Source organism: Pseudorasbora parva, chromosome 19 (genome assembly GCF_024679245.1).
Source record: "Pseudorasbora parva isolate DD20220531a chromosome 19, ASM2467924v1, whole genome shotgun sequence".
NCBI lineage: Eukaryota > Metazoa > Chordata > Actinopteri > Cypriniformes > Gobionidae > Pseudorasbora > Pseudorasbora parva.
Genome location: NC_090190.1, coordinates 22780148 through 22799733, shown reverse-complemented (window position 1 = coordinate 22799733; position 19586 = coordinate 22780148). Strand labels below are relative to the sequence as shown.

At 38.0% G+C, this 19586-nt stretch overlaps 1 protein-coding gene, 1 long non-coding RNA gene and 2 other non-coding genes across 4 annotated transcripts; 2 read left to right on the top strand and 2 right to left on the bottom strand.

The window, feature by feature from the left end:
• Positions 1-565: 565 nt before the first annotated feature.
• On the bottom strand, positions 566-701 carry LOC137048586 (U11 spliceosomal RNA). The gene has a single exon (XR_010899470.1). It is a non-coding gene; the product is annotated as a U11 spliceosomal RNA (small nuclear RNA).
• Positions 702-4707: 4006 nt separating this feature from the next.
• On the bottom strand, positions 4708-16647 carry rab42a (RAB42, member RAS oncogene family a). The gene is made up of 2 exons (XM_067425008.1): positions 16240-16647; positions 4708-13058 (listed from the first exon to the last, which is right to left on the bottom strand). Exons 1-2 carry the CDS (start codon positions 16452-16454, stop codon positions 12632-12634), a joined length of 642 nt encoding a protein of 213 aa, XP_067281109.1. The 5' UTR covers positions 16455-16647; the 3' UTR covers positions 4708-12631.
• Positions 16648-18651: 2004 nt separating this feature from the next.
• On the top strand, positions 18652-19572 carry LOC137047500 (uncharacterized). The gene is made up of 3 exons (XR_010899204.1): positions 18652-18707; positions 19120-19181; positions 19523-19572. It is a non-coding gene; the product is annotated as an uncharacterized lncRNA (long non-coding RNA).
• On the top strand, positions 19325-19461 carry LOC137048566 (small nucleolar RNA SNORA16B/SNORA16A family). Its single transcript, XR_010899452.1, has one exon. It is a non-coding gene; the product is annotated as a small nucleolar RNA SNORA16B/SNORA16A family (small nucleolar RNA).
• Positions 19573-19586: the final 14 nt, after the last annotated feature.

The window sequence follows — 19586 nt, the reverse complement described above, 5'->3', positions numbered from 1 at the left end:
AGATAGTTAAATATTGACAATGATATTAATATAACTGTTTAAACGTTTTAATTCCATAGCCTGGAATCTACAAGCACTTGAAAGTCCATTAAATAATAATAATGTGCTCAGGTGGGCACTTATGGTAGCTACAACTTGAAAATACACCCCAATCTCCATCAAATAATCAAAAATAAGTAGCTGGAGTACCAAATGAGTATTGTGCCTTGTACACGAATAAGGTTGTAATCCCTCATAATATCATTTGATACAATAACAGTTTTTTTATTTATTTATTTTATTCCCTGCTGGAAAAAATCCACATATGACCAGGCTGGGAGATCAGCTGTCATATTAAGCTGGTTTATTTACCAGGGTTAACACTCTCCCAAATAAAACATTGTTAATAATCCAAAACAAATGTATATTAGCAAACGCTCCACACATTACGCTAACACAATTGTATATCAGTTTATCTGTTTTACTGGAAAAAAGGCAATTATTACATTGCAACGTTAGATGCTTTATCTTAACGTAAAATAAGAGATTCCTCATACTTCAATACTATTCTTATACAAGTAGAGAGTGGAGCGCCAAGAACATCGGTCATTAGCAGCTCCGAGATATAAAAATTGTGCATCCGAAATCTCTTGATAGCGATTCCGTAACTGTGTTAGAGAAACCCTTTCACAGCTATGCCAGTCACGGCAGATGCCCTTTTTGATCTGATCTGTTTTTTCCTGGACCTCACATGCTGGGAGTCATGGCGTCTCGACGAGGGTAACAATTAGCTGGCCAGTCAAAACAACGATGTTCTTTTGCTTCACAATGCCCCTTTAATTGTATAATGTATAAAAAATTGTACAAGATTATATCTATTTGTTGGTTAATACGCTAAAAATTAGCTCGAAATGTGTAGAAATGTATTCTAAAGTGAAGCATCATGGGATGGGGGCGGTAACGGTGATGATTGACAAACACTCTGGCCAATAGCATAACCTTAGATTCTTCGTCGGTGTTGTCTGATTGGCTAGTGATTAAAAACTATGTTTAAACGAGTAAAACATAATATAACTACACACAAGAAATACACTAGCTAATATTAATAGCTACAACAATATCTTCGAGGTAAAATACTGTTTATTATTATTAATTAGTTCTACTGTAAATGCGTTTCATGTGATTGAGTGGGAGAGAGTTAGCCTAGGAGAGAGTAATAAAGCTCATCTATTTCTGACCCAGGTATAAAATGCTCGAAGACTTTCTTGGTATAGAATTCAGCTGCATTATTACGTTATCCTAAAATACTGCTGGGGTTCTTCATCACTCTTTCCCATATTTCACATTCATCAAGTTTTCAGGGAGAGAACAATTCAACGGCCATCGGGCTAGGTTCCCACTTCTGAAGTCGTGATTGCAATACGCGCATGTTGTTGACTCACATGCTCACATTCGCGTGCTATCAGAAATTTGATAATTCCCATGAGGATCCTATAAACTTTTAAACAACTTGCCGAGCTCGCATTTACATTACATAACCCCATTTTAAATAAACGAAAAGTGAAATGTCCAGATCTATTGTATACCCCAGATATTTATTTTCTTGTAGCTATCAAAATTATCGTACATTTTCTCTTGGTAAAAATTTGGACATGACATGAATCTCAAGCCGTATTTACCACTGGTAAGTTTGGATATAATTTTGATACCCTGATTTCCGAGTTGCATGGGCAGACTACGAATTTCATGGCAGACACAGTGACTATTTAGCCTAGATTTTCTTTTTTTCCCTCGTTTTTTCCACAATAACCTACATGTTTTGTCTTGTCATATGATTTAATTTGACCTCTATTTGACTGAAATTTCAGATTTGTCAACAAACTTATAGCACATTGAATGTCTGTGGTTGTCGAATGGGGCACGAAATGGCTTTAATAAGATTTTCCCAATAGGCAATAATAACCTGGTGTCCTCCACTATTCCTGTTCTTTCCAACAAAGCACTTTAACACGACAATTGCTTGTAATCACGACTTTAAGAATTGGGAAGTATGGAATGATATGAAGGCAGCATTGACTTGAAAGCACATGACGAAAGTTGCAGCGACGCTTATTGTACACATTATTGCAATTTATTTTGTTACCAACAATAGTTCCACATGAAGTCAATGTTAAATCAACCATTGCACATCTCGAGCAACACAGCCACGCTCCATTCCTGAATGATTCATTGAATGTAATGATGGGGAGTTCATGAAAAAAAATTACTGCTTGTTCAAATTGCTCAGTTAAAATGAGCTAAAGCAACACAATTGTTTATACATTTTGTCCAAACTTAATTTGATTGTGTTCAATCCACTTAGTCAAATTGAAGTCAAACTTAATCTGTTTGTGTTGTCTTACATTAATGATTTGTGTAACTGAAACTGGGTGGGGCCTGTTAGTTCCTAGCATGCTTTGCATATGGCTAAATCAAGAGCGAGTAAATGTGTTTAATATAGTTTAATATTCAATTATGTTGGAATTATTAGAACAATTTAAATTATTGTGGGTTACCATTGAGGAGAAGAGTATTTGCTTAGGGCTAATCCAACCAAAGTCAAAATGGCTTTGCTGTAGGAGGTTTAATGCTTTGCTAATGAATGATGTTAATAGTTAAATTTATGTCGAGTAGCTAGTACAATATTATAATTAGTTGTGTGGCATTAAAGTATAAGACATTGAAGTGGATGAATCAAGACAGGAAGTCATATAAAATTCACTTTGAAACTACTTAACTGAGTCACTTAAAATGTTTATTCCATCACGTTGAAGTTACATAAACAAATTATGTTTGTTTAATGAAATTGATTCATGTGGGACAGATGTACACAATTAAATAATGTAAATCCAACACAATTTTTTTTCAGTGTTCCCCCAGTCTCGTTGACTTGGGTGTATTGCCTACATTGCACAAGTGCCCACTACTGGCAGAACCCTTGCAATGGGATGAATTGGAACTCCCTAGCCTAGAAATCTAGACGTACCCTAGCAACAGCAAATCCAATCTGCCCGTGAGTGTTGTCTAGCAACTCTAAATACACTTCTGAGCTATATTCGCCTAACTCTTGCCGGGCCAATCACATCGTGTATAGAGTCGGTAGGCGGGGCCATAATGACGACGGCGGAGTTACGATTGCGTGCTTCTAGTAAACACAGAAACTGGCGAACGGCGGTCTTTCGAATCAGCTTTGACCGCGACTCTGGAAGACTTGGAGTTTGGCTTTTCTCTGAGAAAAGAACAAAGAACGACACTTTAAAATAGCTTTTAACTTTGAACGTTGTAACTTGGCAGATGTTGTTTATGCTCAAACAGCAACATTGCAAACTAGCTAAAGTGAGAAAAGTGAAATGATGTTTTACCACCCCTTCAAATGACTGCGGGTTACCATTGTGGAGAAGAGTGCAGCATTAGCTTTTATTTTCAGGAATATCAGGGAATCTGAACTAAATTTGACAGAATTGTGGTGGTGTCACAATCATGGTGCTTTTTCGTATATGGATATATGTAAGTAGAGTAAGCTATTCATACATTTTACATTACATATCATGAAATCTCTTAGCCTAGAAATCTAGACGCACCCTAGCGGCAGCAAATCTAATCTGCCTGCGAGTGTCGTCTAGCAACTCTCAATACCCTTCTGAGCTGAAAATGCCAAACTCTGGTCAGGCCAATTACATCGTGTATAGAGTTGGTGGGCGGGGCTTAACATAATGACTGCAGAGTTGCGCTTGCGTGCTTCTAGTAAACACAGAATCTGGCAGATGGCGGTCTTTCGAATCAGCTTTGACCGCGACTCTGGAAGACTTGGAGTTAAGCTTTTCTCTGAGAAAAGAACAAAGAACGGCACTGAAGTCATTCTTAAGAAGGGAAGATGTGTTCGGAGTTTTGCCGACCGGATACGGCGAGAGTTTAATCTTTTAACTGGCTCTGCTTCATCTTCGTTGCTCTGGTTGGTTGTAGCGCTATCCTATCGCGTGCAGAGGGAGTTTGAAAGACAACCGTTTATCCCGCCCCTCGGATTGAGCTCTGTCAATGGTGAGTTTCCAGACCAAACACCTTGATGTGGTTCTGGCTTGTCAGGCTAGAATTCTCTAATTTTTATTTTTTGTTTTTTTTACGTTTATTACAAACTGTCGTGGAGACAATTCTCTAATTTTTAAGTAGTAGAAACTTAGATTTAACAAACTAATTCCATGCCATGTATTATTCCTGCCCTTGTTTTGATGTAAAGTAAGTAGAGGAATTTAAGCCGACTTCCAAAAACCTTGAACACCCCTAATTTAATGAATCTTTTAAACAGATGGACGTGTCTGTTATCATCCCCATTATCTTATATAGTTCACTATTTGAGGAGGCAGACATTTGTAGAGTCCGAAACCAGTGTACATTATCGAGTGCACTCATTCAATTGCTCACTCAATTTAATTAATTTATTCAGAGTACAATAGTGTCGGGAATAGTGAATAAGGCTATACCAGGGAGTGATTAGATATAGCCTATAAAAAAGTATATGTGAATTGGGATGCACCTAGGCTAATTCATGTTCCGCCATTGGTATAAAAAAGTAACCTGCAGAAAGAAAAACTGAAAAGTCCAAATTTCACAATTGTGAAATCATGTCATTATTGCATTGCTTGTCTTTTATACAAAACAACAACCTACTGCAAGAGATTATGAGAACACAGATCTTAACGCAAATTTTATTTAAACATAATGGATCTTATATATTTACCAAATCACAATGCATATTGACAGTTTACAATGCCCAGAGCTTGATGTACATTATTACTATTGGCTTTAGCATTCATTACAGTTGATTTAACATTTAAAATGTGCAATACATTTTACTCTGCTCATCCACATGACTGATAAACTACACCCTTAAAAATAAAGGTGCCAGGAAGAACCAAAAATAGGTTTTCACCGTGATGCCATAGAAGAACCATTTTGGTTCCCCAAAGAACTGTTTTGTGAAAGGTTCTTAAAAGAAAAAAAAAAAGTCTAACCATTGTATAGTCTAAATAACCTTTTTGCACAACAAAGCACCCTTTGTGCAATGGAAATGTTCTTTGTATATTAAAGGTTCTTCATTGAACCACGCTCCCTGCCCAAGAACCATTTAAAAACCTTTATTTTTAAGAGTGTAGGCATGTTCAAACGTGTTTATATGATCAGAATCAGATTATATGAGGTGAGTCAGTGAGTGGCTGGAAGTGTTAATAGTGGGTGACTATTGGAAGTCCTGATTTTATGCTTAAAATGTCCTATTGTCTATCTATAATACACAATTTTCTTTCATTTACACAAGCTATTTAACACGTTGTGATTTATTTCAATGCAACCTGTTTTCTTAAAATGAGCTGTTCTCTATTGACCACAAGGGGGCGTGTTAAAAGTATTTGGCACCACCATTTTTAAAAGATTCATGGGAAATATAAATGTCTTTTAATACAATTTATTTATCTGTGAAATAGTATGTGAAGAGCAATGTGCAGTTAAATATGCATGTGTACATATTTAATGAATGCAGTTACCATAGAAACTAGTCGTCAAATTGTGCAAAACCTTTCAGTGGCCAGAACACTGTGGCCACACATTTTGTCAATATTTGTCTATGTATACTACACACTTCTTTAAATATTATTAATGTAACAACCTCAAAACTTACTCAACTCACCAGAATTTGAAATATCATGTTCGGAAAGTGATTCATCAGGGCTTTTTACACGGCATTTGGCTATTTTCAGGTGTGAATTGTTTCGCTCTCAGCATATTAACTTCATTCTCTCATCGCCATCATTTCCCATCCAAAGTTCCCAACTTGTTTAAAATTGTTCACATTTAGCAGATTGGATAGTAGTTTTTCTTTGTGTTCTTACAATCCAATTAAACATACAATCAGTCATTGCCATGTCTCAACAAAAGCAATTTTTACAGCATGTAATATTACCACTACCAAAAAAAAAAAAAAAAAAAAAAAAAAACCTGTACAAAACCTAGTGTTTTAAATTATAATGTTGAATGATAAGAGAAATCCTTGCAAGTGTCCAGCGTTAAATGGATTGAGTTACTCATTTCACTGTAAATAAAAGTAATTCGCTCACATTTGATGTTTTTTTTCTTTCATCTGCGTAATAAAGTAGTGAAATAGAGAACAGAAACATGATTTTATTACAGCACGTGGTTCAAAAGGAACTGAATACGCCAATTTTCTTCCTAGTTTTCTCTGCATATTGTCTGCAGAAGATATAAGATTAAATAGAAGACCTTTTGGTGGCTTGGGGAAAAAATGTCATCCCTGATCTGTAAACTCAAAAGATGTGTTCAGGGTAATTGTACAATGGTGATGTTCTGCTGGCACAATTAAACCCTTCCCATACCCCACTACTAGCTCAGAATTACAAGCTGCATATAGACTGTGCGGTGTGAAAGGAGACGTTATGTTGACCTGCGGTTAAGCCACACAACCCTTTTTAGCTTCCACCTGGCCTCAGCTGACATTAAGACCATTGCACCCTGCTGCTATTTACAATAATGTGTACCATACAGAAATGTACATATGCCTTTTTTACAGTCTATGATACAAACAAACCCTGTAAAGCCATCGGCACATGATGGAGCTAGGACGCTGAGCTATACGCTGCATGGCAAATCTCTTTACAGCAGCCATAACTGAAGTCTTGCTGACATGCTGGTAAAATGAGGAGTGTCCTGTTACTGTTATGGGGGTCTTATCCATACCTCTGTCCTGATCTGAAGTAGCACATCGTTGTTGTTACTCAGAAACTATCGGCGTCAAATACAATCAATGCATGAGACATGATCCTAGTGAGAACCTCTATAGAGACAAAACTAGATTTTGAGGCCAGGGCATTGCTATACAGTTGTTTTAGAGTATGCCCACCTGCAAGTCTCTGTGATATTCTGGTCTGAAAATATGTTTTGGCTTCCTTCTAGAGTGTAAAGGTATATTCACATCAAGAACGATTACTATAATAATGTTCCCCAACTCTATCCATCGGTTTCACAAAAAAGCTTAAGCTAGACCCAGACTACAATGCATGTTTGAGCTGTTTTAACAACTTTCACTGACATATTTTAATTTAAAATGTCACTGCCATTGTTTTGGGTCAAGATGCACAGTTTTTTCTTTCTTTCTATGGCATATTTATAAAAGCTACTTACTAATGTACTTGAAACTAGGCCTTTATGTTGTTGTACACATCGGATATTTTCCCTACAGAATAACAACAAAATGAAGAACATCAGATATATTTAAAACAGGACACACAAAAGGACACATACATTTTTTTTTTTTAAATTCTCCCTATTCCAAGTCTCTGGCCTGGTTTCTGGTTTCACATACACGCTTTAGATTAAGCTATTAGGCCTTAGTTCAATTAGGACATGTAAGTAGCTTTTTTAAACATGCCTTAGAAAACATTACTAATGTGCATCTAAACTCCGTCATTCTCTCTTCGCTCTGCTAACTCTCTCTCTCACTTCACCAGCCTTCATGTAAGCTTAAGACCATGGGGGAAAGAGCCTTTTCATATAAAGCCAACAAAGCTAAGGAATGTGCTTCCTCTGGCCATCAGAAAAGCACCAACGTTGGGTCATTTTAAAAAAGTTGATTAAAACACATTTGTTTAAGACTGTTTTTTTTCTAATCATTTGTTGTACTGCTATAATTATTTTATCGTTTTTGTATTTTATTTATTGTTGTATTATTACTATTTTACTGTAGCGCTTTGGGTTTAAAGCTACACTGTGTAACTTTTTTTAGTTTATTCTTAGCTAAAAACACTTAGTTCTTTCAAAAATATATGTGTTCATTAATGTAGATTTACTTCTTTCAAGTAATAAAGTGTTCTTGTATGTTTATAATATGCCATTGAAAACACATACGGGTGAGGGGTTCGAATGCCGGTCGCCAGGTTGCCCCTCCATCTTGAAAGTACATTAGCCAAAGAGGGACATACCCGTAAATTCAAGCTTCGCCTTTCGCGTTTTAACACTCGATGGCACCGTGTCGAATGTGAAAAGGAGGATTGCCATGTTAATCTTGGACTAAATCGGCCACCATAGGAGTTAAAATGAAATCAGAATTTGGTCATATACCTTTTTACCGCTAGATGGGGGAAAATATCACAGTGTAGCTTTAAGAAAAGCACATTATAAATAAAATGTATTATTATTATTATCTTGAGACAAATTGGCACTTACATATTTTAAGACATGCCAATGTAAGTTTTGTTCAGTTAAAACAGCTCAAGCATGCATTTCAGTCTGGGAGCTTAAGCCTCGTGACAATGGTACCAAATAATCGTTTTAAATGACTTTAATTTCTTGTGAGAGATGTATAGTGTTTGTCATATTAAGTAAATATAGAGATGGGGAAAATAGAACCCCGTAAACAAAAGCGTCTGCTTCATATGAGTATTCAAATGTACTTTAAATCTTCTCCTTCAGTTTGATGAACATCATTCTGGGATCATTGAACATCAATGTGACTACCTCCTAGTGATAATAAGTCATATTTGGTCAAATAATCTGATTTATGTCATTTGTTAAATTAGTATCTAATAATATTTTTTATTCTTCCTTTTTGGATTATGAATGTGGCACACGGCCCTCCACACACAACAAGTATGGTGTGTAGTGTTATTTATTAATAGGCTTTCAACAGACTGCCACAACTGGCTTGACCCCGTTAGCCACCAGATCTGTTTGTCCACCCTCTCATCGCTGGGCATCACAGGAACTGCACTCTCTTACAATCTTACCTCACATAGGGCTTTCAAGGTTGCATGGGGGAAGGGAGGAATACAAAATACATCGACCAGTCACAGAGGTACCTGAAGGGTAGGACCTCTCCTCTTTTCTATGGAGAGGTCCAAATTTCCAAATTTCATATTACTGGGACCTATACGTCTCAGCATGGATGAAAGATCGTCACCTGCAACTCAATCTAACAAAGACAGAACTGCTCGTCTTCTCAGCCACTCCGACGATTCAGCATAATTTTACCATCCAGCTAGGCTCATCAACAAAAGCCCCGTTTCCACCGAAATTACCCGGAACAATTTGTCCCAGGAACTTTTCCCCCCAGACCTGCTGTCTGCTTTTCCATCGCGGTCTACACGAGCACAAACATTAAGATGCTAATGTTAGCATCTTAATAATCTTAAATAACTAACATTAATTAGTTTAAGTCCACAGTGACGTAGGACTGCACGTGACTTTCCAGTTCCCACTGGATTTCGTCCTCTGCATAGCCTGACGTTTCATACTCAATTCTAGTCAGAATATGAGTCTGAATGACCCTGTCCAAAATGGCACCCTAAACCCTCATGTACCCCTTTTCCACCAGAATAAACCAAGTGCTAGTTCAGAGCCCGTGCTAGTGTCAGTTCTAAGTTGGTTCGACTTGAGAGCCTTTATGAACCGGTTTGGCTTTCCACATGTAAGAGAGCCACCGCAGAGCTAGGTCTTACGTCACTGTATACGTCTCATCTTTCTCGCTAGCGTTTGAGCAATGCTAGCGAGGCAGCGGGAAATACAAACACACCAGGCTTGTTCGAGATGCATCGGCGCTGCGCAGACCGATCCGTGTATGATATCAAAATACCGCGTGAGCGATTCAAAAGCATAAGGAGTCGTTGGCGCTCGCTCTACTTTGATGTCATACGCAATCAGTCTGCACAGCGCGCGCCGATGCATCTCGAACAAGCCTTCCCTCAGTGGCTCATGGCTTTATGATCCTACATCAGCATTAAAACGCCGCAAATCCAACGCATTCGTGCAGCTCTCCATGATTTGTATAAACGGAGATTACAATCCAGCAGCTGTTAGCTTGATTAGCTGCTATTGAAAAAATGGCGGTCACAGGTTTGTGTTCATCTTGTTGATCACGGTAACGCCGCCCCCAGCCGGTGACGCAAGCGGTTCTTACTTCTAGCCCAGCAATGTTTTGGTGTTACTTAAGAACCACTTTTCCTGGCTCGGAGCTGGTGCTTTGGCTGTGGAAACACAAAGAACCGATTTAAAACTAGGCTCTGGCTCCGATTTAGCACCAGCACTGCCTTGGTGGAAAAGGGGTAATGGTGGACATCCAAACACCACATTGAAAATTCAGCATGTGTAAACCATGAGATTTGCACTGCACCACACAAATAAGATCAGGCCCTTACTAATGGAACATGCAACATAACGTCTCGCCTCGGCCCTTGTCATTTCTAGACTGAACTATCGCATTATAGGCTACTCTTCTGGCTGGACTTCCAACATGAGCAATCTTCCTAACGCTATCTGAGCAGCCAAATCCCTGACAATATTCAAGACATGGCTGAAAACTCATCTCTTCAATGAGCACGTAATGGCATCTTGCTGACTCTTAAAAATCCGGCTTTCTCTTTTAAATCCCTCTCTTTTCTTATTCAGAACAATGTTTAAATCTTTGTATTTTCAGCACTTCTTGTGTTCACCTCCTTAAGATTGATCGCTTGTCGTATTCCGTATAGTTGCTGTGGATAAAAATGTCTGCTAAATGAAAGTGTAAAATTTCAAAGTTGAGAATACAATAACTCACTAACAAACAGGAGATGTTTATATATATTGAATGTTTTGACAGATATTGGATATGTTCCTTTTTTTTTTGAACATTTTAGGTTGTTTTACAATAAGTAACTTTTTAATAAAAACACCCCAACCAAGTTTTGTCTATTGTCTCTCCATATGGGGGAACATGATTGTAAGCATTTCTGCCTACTAATTTATTTTTAAATTCAATGTTTTAGTTTGAGTTGGACACGCATAAAAATCACTTCATAAATATAACCAGCATTTGCCATATTTGATAAAATTAAGTTAAACCAACTTAATTACATTTAACCGCATGAAACTGGGGGAGAGATACCCACAGGTTGAGTACAAAGTACAAATTTGAGTACAAATACATTTTTATCGCTCATAACTGAAAAATAGTGCAGACGCCGAACAAGGATGAAATGTTACAGTTTCGAGTGCCTGTATTCGTGCTATCACACTACAAATGGAGTATACATTAAATGGCTGTGCGTTTCTGCATATGCTATTCGTGTCATAAAGTTAAGCTTAAGGCGACAAGCTAACTAATGGAGTCTCCTAAGTGACTGTTTCGAATGTTTTACTATACATAAGTAGCAATTTGTTGTACACTTGTTAGCATGTTGCTGAGCTAATGATATTGGATAGTAATAACATACATAGCACACACAAACTTTGGGTAAAATAGTCAATTTAATTAGTTTGATATTTTGTAGTATTGAATGAGATATTTATAATCAACATTTCTTTTGACTTAATCTTGGATGATACACATGATGCTGCAAAACAGTGTCTTAGAAGCAGCATAATATTGCTGTCTGTTTTTTGGAACAGTCTTTGTGTGAGGAATTAATATATGACGCACTACAATGCTGTTTAGATGGACAGGTCACTAGGTTTTAGAACAGAGCATATAAGATTATGTTGTATGCTTTTGGAGAATGAATGATACGTCAATTGATTTGAAACAATATCTATCTATCCATGAACATGAGAAAATTTAAAATATGTTGCATTGGCGATTATTTCCTGAATAATTAAAGTATTTTGGCTTTTTGCACAAAATAATGTTGAGGTTGAGCTGTAACAAAGTGGTATAAAAACAGATCAGAATTTTAATTAATCAGACGAAATTGTGTAAATTTATATTTGCAAACCCAGCGATCAGTTAGAAAGGAGGTTTAGTCTTGCCTTTTCACCCAGAAAGGATGTTTACCAGCCAACAACTGTCCTCACTGTCTCAAATTATTCTCACCTAAAGAATATAGAAAATCAAAATGGAAGTTTTGTGGCTTTCAATCCAAGTCTCTTTGCTTTGACGACATCCATACGATATGTGCACTCCTAAAGATTTTTTACTGTTACTGGGGAAATTGACTAAAAATATCGATTACATATTTGTCCAGTCAAACGCTCTCAAATGTTGTCCTCCTAATACCACCTATGAACTGACTAGCATTAGGAAATTATGGTTCACAGCACTAACATAAGCTAAAAGTCATTTGTGTCCAGCTCCATCTACCTGCTATGTCAACTATATGCCAACACAGGAAAGAAAATCATGTTGTCAAGCCATTTCAAGGTGTCTTTAAATCTGTAAGTGAACAGACAGTGTTGATTGTAATCACTAGATTTTTCTAAATTATACAACATTAATAATGTTTAAAGGGTACGGAAGAAGCCAAATTAACCATATGGCTCCAGAGGATGGAAGTACAATTATACAAACAGCTGGAAAAAAAACTAGAATGTAAAAATGTTTATCCACACGTTATCCACAAGATTGCTGCAAACGTCCGAACATGGGGTGAATTCCAACAATATGAAGCAGGGCCTGTCCATGCAAGCCTAAATATACTACACCTTTGAATGGCTTGTGCCATCAACCCCAGACAGCAACAACAAGGTAAGTGCAGCGGTCCAGGCCCTGAGGCACAGACCACGATGCGACACATTAGTGAAAGCCGAGGTGAGCGACGACCGACTGATACACAGGTGAGCAATTACAGGTGGATTGTGGAAGTCAGCAGTTGCAGCTCTTTTCTCGCTCCGCCTCCTCCTCGGCTGGATAAAGGACTTTGGCGGTGAGGCCACTCTTGACCCCATCCCAGCCGTCACGCGTGGAGATCTCGCCCATCTTCATCAGCTCATAGATGTCCCGTGTGAGCAGCTCGAAAGCACGTTCCACGTTGCTGTTGCACTTGGCTGAAGTTTCCACGTAGCGGATGCCGAGTTCGGCCGCCAGCTGCTCCGCTTCGTCCCGTGTCACCTTGCGGTCGCGGCTCAGGTCGCTCTTGTGGCCGATCAGGATGTAGACCATGTGATGAGGCAGGATGTGCTCGCTGACTTCTCGGTGCCATTCCCGAACGTGATCAAAGGTCTTCCTGTTCGTCAGGTCAAAGACTAAGAGTCCGCCGACAGAGTTGCGATAGTAGGAAGTGGTGATAGACCTGAAGGGATGAAGAAGATGATATTTACAAGGGTCCTATGATTAGATGGATGCACCAAATAATTTCCAGAGATTATTAGATCCATTTCAAGTTAAGCTCAATTGAAAAAGTAAGCATGAAACGTCACCCGTAAATCTAACTACAACCCCACTTCCACCCAAATTACCCAGAACAATTTGTCCCAGGAACTTTTTTTCCCCCAGACCTGTTGCTCTCTGTGTTTCCATTGTGGTCTTAAAGGGTTAGTTCACCCAAAAATGAAATTTATGTCATTAATGACTCACCCTAATGTTGTTCCAAACCCATAAGACCTCTGTTCATCATTGGAACACAGTTTAAGATATTTCATATTTAGTCCGACAGCGTATCTAAGTGTAGGTACACTATACTGTCCATGTCCAGAAAGCTAATAAAAACATCATCAAAATAGTCCGTATGTGACATCAGTTAGTTTATTAGAATCTCTTGAAGCATCGAAAATACATTTTGGTCCAACAATAACGAAAACTAGGACTTTATTCAGCATTGTCTTCTCTTCCGCGTTTGTTTTCAAACTTCAAATAAAGATTCAAACGGTCATGAATCGGCGTATTGATTCATGATTTTCTTGAGTCAAACTGCCAAACTGCTGAAATCACGTGACATTGGCGATCCGAATCATGAATCAATACGCTGATTCATGACCGTTTGAATCTTTGACATCCAGGTGTAGGCTACGCAATACCTGCCCTTGATAAATGCAGCGGTTGAAAACGATCGTCATTAGAATAACACGCCCCTATATATTCAAGTCTCCGCCTCTCCCACGCCCTCATTTTACGCCATGGACACACAGAAGACGGCAAAGAAACGAAACTTCTCTGACGTGAAGATCGGGCGCGTCTCAATTTTACTAGTCCACTAGTCAGGGCACTGATTAGGACATAAGTCAATGGACTGACTCCCTGAACAGTGCCCTGACTACTGAACTAGTGAGATGATTGAGACGCGCCCATCGAGCCGATCACCAGGGAAGTGGAAAAAAGCGAAATTGTTTTATTTGGGAGTTTAAAGAGTGGAATTAAAGGCACACACAAATACGAAAAACAAAATATGGACCGTAATTACGAGTAACAGTGTGGGGGTGGAGAAGTGCACTCCAGCAGTTTAAATAGCAGTTTGGATGAGAAATTATCACAATGCATTATTTTACAGAACAATGATTTTGAAATTAGCATTTAATGTCGTATCACGGCACATGTAGGTATAGGCTATTGGGGTGTACGATAGTGATGATAATGTGATGTGGAGTACCATTCACATTAATAATTGCATGACAATTTGTAAGATTCTTATTATTATTATGATTTTTATTATTAATGACGCTTATTGTTATTTAGAAGAAGAATGTCGTTATTAGTCTGAATTATTTTCAGTCCCAGTCCGTGCGCAGCTGCCGGGCCTAACCCCGAACCGTCAGGTAAAGCGCACAGGCTCGCAACTGGAGGAATACATGCCTACAAATCAAATGCTTGGTATCACACAAATTAAACATTAAAATAAGAAATAACATAAAATTAATGTTGCACAAAAATAAACACTGAAGTTTATAATTACTATGTTCTTGTTTTTTTCAGTGGATTATAATATAGGCCTAGCATATCTTTGTCAGTGCTTTTTGTGGTGTTATTGTTTTCCTGCGCATTTTCACACTAACTCAAACGTGCGTCCACCACCTCCTGAGCTGGCGTAGGATTTGAGCGTGCCGTACGCCAACGTCCATATTGGTAAATCTCAAAGTCACCGTGGGTTTGGGTGTACGCAAGGTGTACGCTGGAAATTTGGTGTACGCACTTTTGATAAATGAGGGCCAATGTGACTGGCCCGACCAGAGTTTGCCGTTTACAGCTCAGAAGTGTTAAAACGCAAAAAGCGAAGCTTGAATTTATGGGTATGTACCTCTTTGGCTAATGTACTTTCAAGATGGAGGGGCAACATGGCGACCAGCATTCAAACCCTCACCCGAATGTATTTTCAATGGCATATTATAAACTTATGAAAATACTTTCTTACTTGAAAGAAGTAAATCTACATTAATGAGCACATCTATTTTTGAAAGAACTAAGTGTTTTTAGCTAAGAATAAACTAAAAAAAAGTTACACAGTGTAGCTTTATGAGAGAGAAATTTATGAGAGCAAAAACACTATTGGAATAATTCATTACATAAGACACAAAATCATACCAGGGCTAGTATACAGCAATAAAACCGCAAAAGGGTGTACAGTGGGGCACTGAGGTTAGAAATAAATGCAATCCTTATTTATTTGTCCTTATATCATTTCACTGTGTGGCAACAGCACTGGCACACATTCAAGCAGTGCTTTTCTAGTCAATATAAATGTTGCATTTGTATTTGCTTGTTTCTAAGTGTCTGTCATATGGGCTCTGAGCCATAATCATACTAAAATTATTGCAATTATACATTTAATGCTAACAGAAAGAACGTAGAGTAGAGAACCTGATTTTTTGTGCATTCAGTGTTCCACCATTGGCCTAATACATGTGGAAATCAAATGGGAGTCTGATCATTCTGAATAGCCTACATTTAAAACAACAACAACAAAAACAAAAAAACAACAAAGAAACAACAAAAAAGGCTTTTGTGGTGGTTGATTTTTACATTTCATGAATGGTCCTTTAAAGCATTGAGGGTGGATGTTTGTGCTTCCCTGAAGGCAAGTGGTGCTTCAAAAATAGGGCGAAATGATCAGAGACATCAGGATCTGAGCCCAGTGACAGTACTAAACCAAACACTCTCATTACTGAATCCAAACAGGTGAGGCATAATATGACACTGGAACAAATCAATGAGATAAGCCTCATTCATAAACAGTCTGGTAGGCCTGTGAATGTGAACCCAGCAGGTAAATTACACAATGGCATACACATAAAGGTGAATTCATATTACAGTAAAACAAAAAATACTGATAATGGGCTTACCTAAAACATAACCCTGCAATATTGCACAACCAATGACATCGCAAAAGCATGCATGGATACTTGCCGTGATAAAATCCTAGTGATGCAGTAGGCTACGCATTCAATCCATGTAACTGTAACGTTACGTGATGGAGACATAGCCAGCAGACCGAACATAATATTAATACTAATGATTTTTGCTATTATAAATAGGGCACAAACCTGAATCTTTCTTGTCCGGCTGTATCCCACAGCTGTAGTTTGATTTTAACCCCAGGTTCGATGTCTAGTGAACGGGCGTAGAAATCCACCCCGACAGTAGGGTCTGCTACATCGGTGTATATGCCATCCGTGAACCTCTTGAGCAAAGATGATTTGCCCACCGTCGAGTCCCCCAGCAAAATGATCCTGAACTGGTATTGCCACAAAATATCCATGGCATAGTGAGTCGAGAGCTCCAGCCACAGGCTCAAAGACAAAGCAAGGAGCGCTAACGGTGTTTACATTGAGTGTATGGAACGGAGTGGAGCGGCGGGGGCGGTGAGGTGGATGTGCTGCAGTCATGTGATGCGCTCATTCTCACATCTCAAGTCGAACTAATGTGTAACTACAGCAAATGACCCGAATTACTTTCATTTGAGGACTGGAGGAAGCGGAACCTGTTTTGCGACATAAGCGTATTTCTACATATTATATCGCCTTATGCTGCTGCTCTTAGGGCGTAGGCCTAGCCAAACGCTTGCATTTATACGTTTATATAATATTCATACATATTTATGTAGCCTACTTATAAACCAATAAGCCAAGAAAAACAAGTGCGATATAATGATTTTATCACGAGTAAACAGGACGTGAAGTGGAAGGGGGTAAAGTCCCTGCAACTCAATACCTCGTGCTTGAATAAGATAGCAATATGATAAAAGCACCACTATTTAATATATGGGTGATGTGATATATATATATATATATATATATATATATATATATATATATATATATATATATATATATATATATATATATATATATATATATATATATATATATATATATATATATATATATTGCAGCCTACAACTGCATCATTTTCATATCAAATAATTTGATAGATTCATGACATGGATCACTTTATTCCTTATTCTATAAAACCTATTTAGTTTGATTTCATTTTTAGTACCTATTCATTTAAATACATCTTATGTTTTACCCCCCCCCCCCCCAAATTTCAGGTAGTGAAACTGCAAAAATGGCTAATTTATTATTTTATTATGAATTGACAAGGCAACAGTAAACATATACATCATCCCCAACTGATTCTGTGAAAAGGTTTGTAATCATGTCTCAAAGGCTGGTTAAAAAAAAAAAAAAAAACCCTGCTTATTTCAAGTAGCCTATGGGTTGGTTCAGATTCTATGCCGTACAATTATAGTGTATATATATATATATATATATATATATATATATATATATATATATATATATATATATATATATATATATATATATATATATATATATATATATATATGAGAGAGAGAGAGAGAGAGAGAGAGAGAGAGAGAGAGAGAGAGAGAGAGAGGGGGAGAGAGAGAGAGAGAGAGAGAGAGAGAGAGAGAGAGAGAGAGAGAGAGAGAGAGAGAGAGAGAGAGAGAGAGAGAGAGAGAGAGAGAGAGAGAGAGAGAGAGAGAGAGAGATTGTTCATGACTCAAACATTTGGAAAAAGATAAAATAAAAAACTTTTTTTTTCTCATCGGCCCAGATATTTCTGTGCAAATAATTCATCCCAAACAAGATAAATAATTTGCATTAAAAAAAGAAAAGAGAAGAAGAAGAAGAAGAAGAAGAAGAAGAAGAAGAAGAAGAAGAAGAAGAAGAAGAAGAAGAAGAAGAAGGAAAATCAACCGTACGCTAAATAGCCACTTGCATAAAACTGTATGCATTTTTTATGGTTAGTGATCATTATTGGCCTGGTGATCTTTTCTCGGTTCAAGCGGAGACAGCTCTGTCCATGGTGCTGAAAATAGATGTGACACTGCATGGGCAGCCGGGGGATTCATCAAGCCCAGGAACCAAACTATGCTTTATAGCTAAATAGCCTGCATTTTTTTTTAAGGAGATAAAGCGCTTTAATGGGGTTATCTTAATCATCTGACCGGTGGTATAGGCTATCCCACTAATCCGGTTCACAGAATTCTCCCGCTATGAATTCATGACATAATCTATAAACAGATGGAATGAGTATTTTATATCTACATGTCTACAAATCTACATTTTTTTTACTGCATAATTTATTTGAGCTAATTTCATGATATTCAGTCGTTGTGTAAAAGCGAGTCATTGTTAGAACACGATTTTAACCATAACAACATGCGATTAACTTGATTGCTTAGTTTTATATGCATATGTTTTTCAGTATAAATATATTTTACAATATAAACATTACGTTGGTTAAATAAAAGACACCAGTTATTAAATAGGGCAGGGCTAATAGTCGACAAAATATACAGGTACTCATTTTTATGTCACAAGCGGAAATACATATCCCATCAAGCTTTGCGACCAACCCACCTCATTCATCCAATCAGCGATAAGCCCATTCACCAATCAGCGTTCAGTTGCGCTGTATAAAAGTACGGGTCACAGTCTTCACTTCCTCTTTCGAACAGCTATCCTTTCTCTAAAGAATGGGGGTGAGTGTACTTCAATCATGACTCGTCGAAAAGTGTGTTGTAGGTTTTAATAGCTGGTTTTGTTGTTACACTGCTATTTTCTATGAGTTATTGGAGTTTGTTGTAGAGTATTTCAACGTTTAGAAGAAATCGGGATGTAACGTTATAGTGCGCAACAGCGCGGTCAGGGTTGCGCTCGAATTAACGTGGTTTTATTATTTATAATGTGTGTAAAAGTAAAATTTTGGTTTTGTGGCTGAGTCCAACGTTGCAGAGTAACGTTAGCTTACAAATCGGCGCCATTTAAGGCTATTTACCGCTAATCTTTAATAAGTAATACAACGTTACTGTTGTTATATATCTGCATATATATTGTAGTTTTGTGTCGGTCATACTGATTTTTTTCCTTTTTTGTACGTTTGCGCTCTTCCAGGTGTTCGTTAAAAGTGGAGTTTCGGTCCGCCACGAGGTTCCACCGCCATCACTACTGCAGAGGTAACATTCAACTTTAACATGGTATTATGTAACAGTTGAAGTAACTTGTACTACACGTCGGAACTTATTAAGCGGTTAAGAATGCCTATTAAGCTAAACTTGGAGTTGACTCGTGCATATGTTATGGCTATTAAATCGAGGTTCACGGCCCTGATCGAAGCCGTTCCTGTTCATCTAATAGCAGGCGCGGTCAAACAGGAGCCGATAGCAACACTTTTACCGACGGTCGCTGAACAGTTAGCCTGTAGCTGTCCCAGCAACATTAAGGAAAAGGACAACCGAAACATGGTTTTTAGTTGTCGTAAATTACGTAGCCCCACCTAACCGTTACTTTCATGCAGGTTGGAAGGTGCATAAGATGACCGTGCTCTTAGCTGGATGAAGTGTCCTGGGCTGAGGGTCTCT

Excerpts from the sequence above, each read along its gene's own strand:
- rab42a (XM_067425008.1), bottom strand. The coding sequence starts at position 16,454 with ATGGATATTTTGTGGCAATACCAGTTCAGGATCATTTTGCTGGGGGAC. Across the intron at positions 13,059-16,239 it reads GCCGGACAAGAAAGATTCAG|GTCTATCACCACTTCCTACT; the intron begins GTTTGTGCCCTA and ends TCATCCCTTCAG.